Genomic DNA, 7,733 nt, shown 5'->3' on the forward strand with positions numbered 1-7,733 from the left:
GCCCAGGTGGGTCTCGGACCCGCGGACTCAGGCAATCCACTCACCTCAGCCTCCCAAAGGTGCGGGATTACAGGCTGAGCCACCGAGCCCGGCTCAGACTTTTTTCTTTTTTTTTTAAATCAGAGTCTCACTCTGTCAGGCTGGAGTGCAGTGGCATGCTCATGCCCACTGTGGCCTCGATCTGCTGGGCTCAGGCAATCCTTCTGCCCCAGCCTTCCAAGTAGCTGGAACCACAGGCGTGTGCCACCACACTCAGCTAATTTTTTTATTTATTGTAGAGACTAGGTCTCACCAAGTTGCCCAGGCTGGTATTGAGCCCCTGAGCTCAGGCAGTCCTCTTGGCTCCACCTCCCAAAGTGCTGGGAGTCACAGCACCCGGCTTCAAAAGCAAATTTAATTATGATTAGTGCCAGGTAAGAAAGAAGTGAGCAGAGTGCTGTGATAGAGTACTGGAATTTTTGTGTTGAGGGATGCCACCTTAAAAGTGGCATCTGAGCATAGCATTAAAGGAGGCAAAGAAACCAGTCATATGAAGAACTAGATGAAAGGAATAGTGTTCTGGGTAGAAAATATTGCAGGTAATAAAAAAATTATCTGTGGGCCTTGGCATTCTCATCTGTAAATGAGGACAAGGAATTATCTCAGGACTGATGTGAGAACTGCATTTTAGTCAGAAGTTGAGCAGGGATCTGATTTAATTTCATTTGGCATCATATACCTCTACAAGCCCAAGGCCTGGAAATGCAGGAGCTCTTGGCAGCACTGGCCCTGGAAATGTTCTGAAAGCTGTCTGTGGTGCCTGGGTTGAAAGGGAGCAATCCGTGAGCCTAGGATCTGGGACACAGACCCTGTTGCAGAAGATGGGGTGGTAGCGAGGCTATCTGTGGTAACTTCCAGAGGAGCCTGAGATCTTGGATCATATCTGTAAGGTTAGGAGTGGGCAAGGAGAATACTGTTCTTAGTCTCATCTCTAACTCTGCCACTTAACAGATGTGTGAATTTGAAGTTGTTTAACATCTCTGTGCCTCAGTGTCCTTATCTGTAAAGTGTGAGAGCACCTACATCATAGGGTCATTATGGGAATTAAGTGAATTATAAAGTGTATGGCCAAATGCGATATATGTTTCAGTGAACATTGTCCTGAGACTCTGTTTATCTGCCCTTTCTCTTCCCCTGTTCAGCTCTGCAGCCAGATGGAACAGCTGGAGCAAGAGAACCAGCAACTGAAGGAGGGGGCTGCTGGAGCAGGAATTGCCCAAGCTGGGCCCCATGTGGATGGGGAACTGCTGAGACTACAGGCTGAAAACACAGCATTGCAGAAGAACGTGGCAGGTGCATGGAGGCCCTCCTGGGGATGTGGGGACCTTGGGATTTGATTGGCAAGGAAGGCTGTCATCCTCTCAGGAGAAAGGGGAGGGCTTCAAAATGAGGCTTGGTCCTGCCATGAACAACTGTGTGACTTTGGACAAGCCATTTCACTTCTCTGAGCTAAAGCCTCATCATCTACACAATGCACATAATGATGTCTGCTACTGGAAGATCATAGTAGAGATAAGAGGTGGTATCATTCTATGTTATTTCAGTGCCTGGTACCTAGCAGATGTTACTGATTAGCAGCTTGAACACCAAAAAGGAATATTTGCTAAGTGGAGAAAGAGAATGAAGGGGCATTGGGAAGATTTTGAGCCCAGATTGTAAGTGGGGTCTGGGATGAAAGTTGAAAGAAAGCTTGGTAGAGTGTGGGAGGGCATGTTGTGTGGACCTTTGGAGAGCAGCTAGGATTTATGTAGTGGTAGGTTCTGGTTTGATGATCAGGATGGAGACGTGATAGAATGTGGGTGGAATTAGGAGGCTCTAGGAGAGATTCAGCTGTAAGTTGAGGGTGGTGCATGGTGGGCATGGCCATGAAGGGCTATAGGTGAGGCTTGGGAAACCAGCTTCGACTAACTTGATGGTAGACAAGATCTTAGTAGTTGGTAGGGATTAAAAGATTTGTGAGAGAGCCAGGCTCGGTGGCTCAGCCTGTAATCCCAAGCTTTGGGAGACTGAGGCGAGTGGATTGCCTGAGCCTGCGGGTTCGAGACCCACCTGGGCAACTTGGTGAGACCTCATCTCCACAATAAATCAAAAAATTAGCCAGGCATGGTAGCATGCACCTGTAGTTTCAGCTACTTGGAAGGCTGAGGTGGAAGGATCGCCAGAGCCCAGCAGGTCAAGGCTGCGGTGGCTGGGTGTGTGCCACTGCACTCCAGTCTGGGCGACAGAGTGAGACTCCAACTCAAAAAAAAAAAAAAAAAAAAAAAAAAAAGATTTGTGAGAAGCGTGGATAGGGCTGAACCTTCGTCTTGCAGGCATGTGGTCATTTGGGGCAGGGTCTCTGCCATTTGAGGGATCAAAGGCCAGTTCTCCCTCTATTTAAGGCTTGTCAAGGGACTCCAGAGACTATCTTATCCGTCCTATATCCCTGTTCTACCTACCAGCCCTGCAGGAACGCTATGGAAAAGAGGCTGGGCAGTCTCCAGCTGTCAATGAGGGCCAAGGGGATCCTCCAGGGAGTCTGGCCCCTGCTGTCATGGCCCCCATGCCATTGGCAGAAGTGGAGCTGAAATGGGAAATGGAGAAAGAAGAAAAGAGATTGCTCTGGGAGCAGCTGCAAGGCTTGGAGGTAAATCTGGGTTTGTTGAGGCTGGGATGCCAAGAGGCAGGCATGCTCTAACTCTGCCTGTGGTGTCACAGAGATGTCTGTGACATCACCACCTTGTGGGGTGACTGGGTAAGAGGAAGAAGGGCAGGGGAAAGCAGAGGTCTTTTCCTATCCTTGCTGACAACAACCCCACCCCTCATCCTTTCCTGCAGAGCTCAAAGCAAGCTGAAACATCCAGGCTACAGGAGGAACTTGCTAAGGTGGGATTGCTGAGCTTTCAATATGAATGGGTTAATGTGGTCCCACTCTATCTTGTCCATGGCAGGCCCCACCCCATCCATCTCCTCCCAATTTTGCCCATTCATCCAAGCATTTATAACTTTCTGGCTCATCTCTTAGAATACCCAGTGGTGAGCAGCCAGTCATGATCCCACTGGATCCATGGTGTGGTCATTGGCCACTATTTTAGGGGCATAAATATTGGGCTTTGGGGCCTTAAGTATCTGGGTAGAGTTAATATTCTTGCTGCTGACTAGCTGAGCAACCAAATTACTTAACCCTTCTGAGACTCAGTTTCCCCATTTGCGAAACTGATACTACTCACTTCTCAGGGTTGTTTTAAGGATTCCATGAGATAACATTATGTAAATCCTGGTTTCTAGAAAGAATTTAGGACTTAGGACTGTCTTTAAATATTAAGTTTATTTGTGTCTTTATTAATAATAATTTCATTGTTATCACTTGTCTGTACCCCTCCCTCCCCTCAGCTCTCTGAAAAACTGAAAAAGAAACAAGAAAGGTGAATTTCTTTTTTCCAGGGGTCTTGAGGGACTAGGGGGAAGTCGACTTGGGGAACTGACCCATCTGCCTCTGTCTTTCTGTGCCTAGTTTTTGCCGTCTGCAGACAGAAAAGGAGACACTATTTAATGACAGCAGGTAACTGTCGGGGTTGAGAGCATTGGTGGACAATGAAGACAATGCCCAGCAGAATTAACTGAAGACTACAGGGGCAGAACTGGGAGACTGGGCCTCAAGCCATGTCCAATGCACTCCTTCCTCATTTCCCCCAGGAACAAAATTGAGGAGTTACAACAGCGGAAGGAAGCTGATCTCAAAGCGCAACTGGTTCGAACCCAAAAGCTGCAGCAGGAACTTGAGGCTGCCAATCAGGTGAGGGGAGCTGGGTTTTGGGATCCCTGGACTAGAGACTAAGGCTGGGAATCTGGGGAGGTCTGAGGTTCATGGAGGCTGATTGGGGAGTCTGAGGTTTCCTATGGAATTATAGGGACGGAATGGTTCCAAGGCCCTCCAGGAGCTAGGAATTGGGAGCTAGAGAGCCCTAAAAGCCCTAGGAATTGGGATAGGAGTCTGTATGAATGGAGATATCAGGGGGCTGAGGACTTAAGGTGATGTGTGCCGTAAGTGTGTATGAATCTGGAACTCCTGGGGATTAGAGACTCTGCATAAATCTGTGGTCATTGAGGACTGGGACCAGGAATTGGGGCAAGTCTGAACTCACTGGAGTCTGGTTGACTTTGAGACCTTTAGGGACTGGGATGCTAGTAAATTTGAGACTCCCAGGGACTCAGGACTTGGGGTCTGGGTAGATAGAAGACTTTTAAGACAGTTGGGATTGAAGGCTAAGCGTGTTTGAGACCCTCGGGGTCAGGAGGCTGGCTTGGGACTGAGATATCTAGAAAGTGGGATCCCTGGGGACCATGAACAAAAAGTTGTTTCGTCTGAGATCTCCAGGAGCTAGAGCAAAAGTCTAGATGGGTATGAGGCTCCTGAGGGTTAGGGGCTGGATGACTTTAGGTCTTCTGGGTTTCCCCCTAGAAGGGGTGAGCCTGAGGTCCCTTGGAATGAAGGATATGGTGATTTGTGGGTCCCAGGCCCCTAGAAACTGAGAACATGGGGGCTGGAACAAGAGTCTGGGTAAAGCTGAGACGCCCAGGAACTGATAGTTAGCTGGATTTGAAGATTCCCAGAGACTTGGAAACAGAGTGACAGGTGGAGGGGTCAGTCTGAGAGTTTACTGGGAGCTGAAAATTAGGAGATGGTAAGAGTTTGAGACTTCTTGGATCTGAAACTGTGAGTTTGGGTAGATCTGAGACACTTGGGAATATTTGGACATGGGAGCTGAGTATGTCTGAAACCCCTGGTGGTTGGGGTCAGGAGTCTGGGTGAAGCTGTAGTCCCTGGGTACTGACTGCGTATGACATTCATGGGGGCGGAGTGTGTCAGAGAATCCTGGGGCTCCCAAACTGGGAGCTGAGTGAGTATGAGACCCCTTATGGATGGGGACTGAGTAAATCTGAACCCCCAGGAGCTAAGGCCAGGAACCTAGATGTGTCTGAGATGCTTGGAGGCTGGGATAGAGGGATTGAGTGTGCCTGAGGCCCATGGGGGTAGTAACCTGGAGTCTAGGTTAACCTGAGCTTTCTGGTGGCTGGGTAGCCTAAGACCCAAAGGTGCTGGAGAGATGCTGTTGGGTGATCAAAGAGGGAGTCTGTATGGTTACATGCACCCCAGGGGAGACTGAGGTCTGGAATGGGCTCCCCTGGCCTTCTGGTCCCCACAGAGCTTGGCAGAGCTGAGAGATCAGCGGCAGGGGGAGCGCCTGGAGCACGCAGCAGCTTTGCGGGCCTTACAAGATCAGGTATGTTGTACTGGGTGGGCTTAGGGAGCTATGGCTCAGGGTGGGGGCAGCCTGATTAAGTACTACACAGGGATCCTGCTTCCCCTCGTTGTGTGTGTGTGTGTATGTGTGTGTGTGTGTCTCCTTTCTTCTTGGCTATGGGTAGGATGTGTCCCCCTGTTCTGGACCCTCTCTCACCTGTTGTGGGGGTGGCACCAGGTTTCCATCCAGAGTGCAGATGCGCAAGAACAAGTAGAAGGGCTTTTGGCTGAGAACAGTGCCTTGAGGACTAGTCTGGCTGCCTTGGAGCAGGTACAGGACACTGGGGTCTTGTTGATCCCTCTCCAGTTCTCCCATCTTCCTCTGCTTTTGGTCCACATGCTGTTCTCCCGCCTCTGTTTCTGTTGCTCCTTTCTGTTGGCTTCCAGCCCTCTTTCTGGTCATCCATCCTTGCTTTTCTTGCATTCTAGTTTCTAGCAAAGTGCATGAAGTATACTAATCTTAAGTTTACACTCAGTGATCATCTCTCTGTCTTTGTCTCTATCTCTCTCTATCTAATCTCTATCTCTATGTCATAGCTGCCACCCAGTTCAAGATATAAAGCATTTTTTTAATTTTTAATTTTGGAAGAATCAGCTTTCTCAGGTTTAGTACCCCAAAGGGTCCCCTTTACGCCTTCTCCATCAATACTCTTCCAGAAGTAACAGTTATTCTGATCTCTAGCAACAGATTCATTTTGTTTGTTATTTAACTTCCTATACATGGAATCAGACACTCTTTTGTCGCTGACTTCTTTCTGGCAGCATTGTATCTGGAAAGTTTATCCATATGTAGCCTGGGTCTATTCTTTTATTGCTGTGGGTGTTCCACTGTATGAATATATCACATTTGCCCATTTCCTTCATTGTTTTTCTGTTGACATTTTTTCTCTTCCTGGTTCACTTCCCACCTCTCTTCCTGGAACTGGGGGGCTCATGCTCTGTTCCTGGTCCCTGGAGCCCCTTTCACTTCACTTTCCACCATTACTACTTCCTCCAGATCCAAACAGCAAAGACCCAAGAACTGAATATGATCCGAGAACAGACTACTGGGCTAGCAGCTGAGTTGCAGCAGCGGCAGGCTGAGTATGAAGACCTCATGGGACAGAAAGATGACCTCAACTCCCAGCTCCAGGTGACACCTGGCTCTGGCCTGTCTTCTCCTAGCTCCCTAGAAATAGCTCGGTAGAATTCCTGAAAAGGTGCAGTGGGAAGACTGGAGTCAGGAGGACCTAGGTTCTAGTCTGGCTTCCTAACTTATTAGCACCTGTGTGTCCTGGGACAAGTTGTTTCACTTTTCCAAGATTGAGCCTCTTCAGTTAGTTAGAGTACCCATGCTGATTCCATAATAGAAACTAGAACAATAGTGGATTAAATAAGATAGAAGTTTAGTTCTCTTTCATGTAAAACTCCAGGTAGGTTGTTCATAGATGGAATGATGGCTTTCCAATCACCAGTGACCTAGGTTTTTTCTCCATTGCTGTTCTTCCACCTTCAACACAAGACTTCTATCTTGGCATCCAAGATGGACGCTCAAACTCCTCCACAGTCATGTTTGTATTCTGTTTGGAAGGAAGGAGGAAAAGAGGAAGGGAATAGCATACCCCTTTCCTTTTAGAGCTTACCTCAATTACACTCATTACTTCTGCACAGAGAAATTAATCTCATGACCACACTAACTACGAGGGAGGAGGGGAATCGTCTGCCAGACAACCCTGTGCCCAAGAACAGATTCTATTGTTAGGGAAGTAGGGGAGAATGAATACTGAGGAGCAACTAGTGGACTCTGCCACATTTCCCATCCAGAAATTGAAATTTTTTGACCCCCACTCTACCAGGGGGAAGGATGATGCACTACCAGATGATTTGGGGTGACCATCGCCTACTGGGGGCTCTTTATCAAGCTCATCCCCTTCATTCCTGTATTAGGAGTCATTACGGGCCAATAGTCGGCTGCTGGAACAACTTCAGGAAATAGGGCAGGAAAAGGAGGAGTTGACCCAGGAACTACAGGAGGCTCGAAAGGTAGGGAAGCATGGGAGCAAAGAGGAGAGGTATGAGGTTTGGAATTGGCTCAGTCACTGGGGATGAAGGGAGGTGATATGGCCAAATATGTGAGAACAGTCAGGCACGGTGGCTCACACCTGTAATCCCAGCACTTTGGGAGGTGGAGGCAAGAGGATTACCTGAGTCCAGGGGTTTAAGGCCAGCCTGGGCAACTTGGCGAGACCTCGTCTCTACAATAAATCAAAAACATTAGCCTGACCTGGTGGTGCGCACCTGTGATTCCAGCTACTTGGAAGGCTGAGGCGGAAGGATTGCCTGAGCCCAGCAGGTTGAGGCTGCGGTGGCCGTGAGTATGCCACTGTACTCCAGCCCGGGCAACAGAGTGAGACTCTGACTCAAAAAAAAA

The 7,733-nt window shown here is 48.6% G+C and overlaps 1 protein-coding gene across 2 annotated transcripts in view; it reads left to right on the plus strand.

The window, feature by feature from the left end:
- GRIPAP1 (GRIP1 associated protein 1) overlaps nucleotides 1-7,733 on the plus strand; it is a 25,837-nt gene that overhangs the window by 8,404 nt on the left and 9,700 nt on the right. Inside the window, exons 6-15 of one of the 2 annotated variants that reach the window (XM_008066298.2) lie at nucleotides 1,182-1,332; nucleotides 2,481-2,665; nucleotides 2,857-2,904; nucleotides 3,412-3,443; nucleotides 3,533-3,580; nucleotides 3,715-3,814; nucleotides 5,226-5,303; nucleotides 5,502-5,594; nucleotides 6,321-6,455; nucleotides 7,250-7,345. In XM_008066298.2, the coding sequence (XP_008064489.1) occupies nucleotides 1,182-1,332; nucleotides 2,481-2,665; nucleotides 2,857-2,904; nucleotides 3,412-3,443; nucleotides 3,533-3,580; nucleotides 3,715-3,814; nucleotides 5,226-5,303; nucleotides 5,502-5,594; nucleotides 6,321-6,455; nucleotides 7,250-7,345 (966 nt within the window). The remainder of the gene's footprint in view (nucleotides 1-1,181; nucleotides 1,333-2,480; nucleotides 2,666-2,856; nucleotides 2,905-3,411; nucleotides 3,444-3,532; nucleotides 3,581-3,714; nucleotides 3,815-5,225; nucleotides 5,304-5,501; nucleotides 5,595-6,320; nucleotides 6,456-7,249; nucleotides 7,346-7,733) is intronic. The other variant, XM_021716713.1, reaches the window with a different exon arrangement.

This window comes from Carlito syrichta, unplaced genomic scaffold (genome assembly GCF_000164805.1).
Source record: "Carlito syrichta isolate Samal-C Ts95f unplaced genomic scaffold, Tarsius_syrichta-2.0.1 Scaffold308875, whole genome shotgun sequence".
Classification (NCBI taxonomy): Eukaryota; Metazoa; Chordata; class Mammalia; order Primates; family Tarsiidae; genus Carlito; species Carlito syrichta.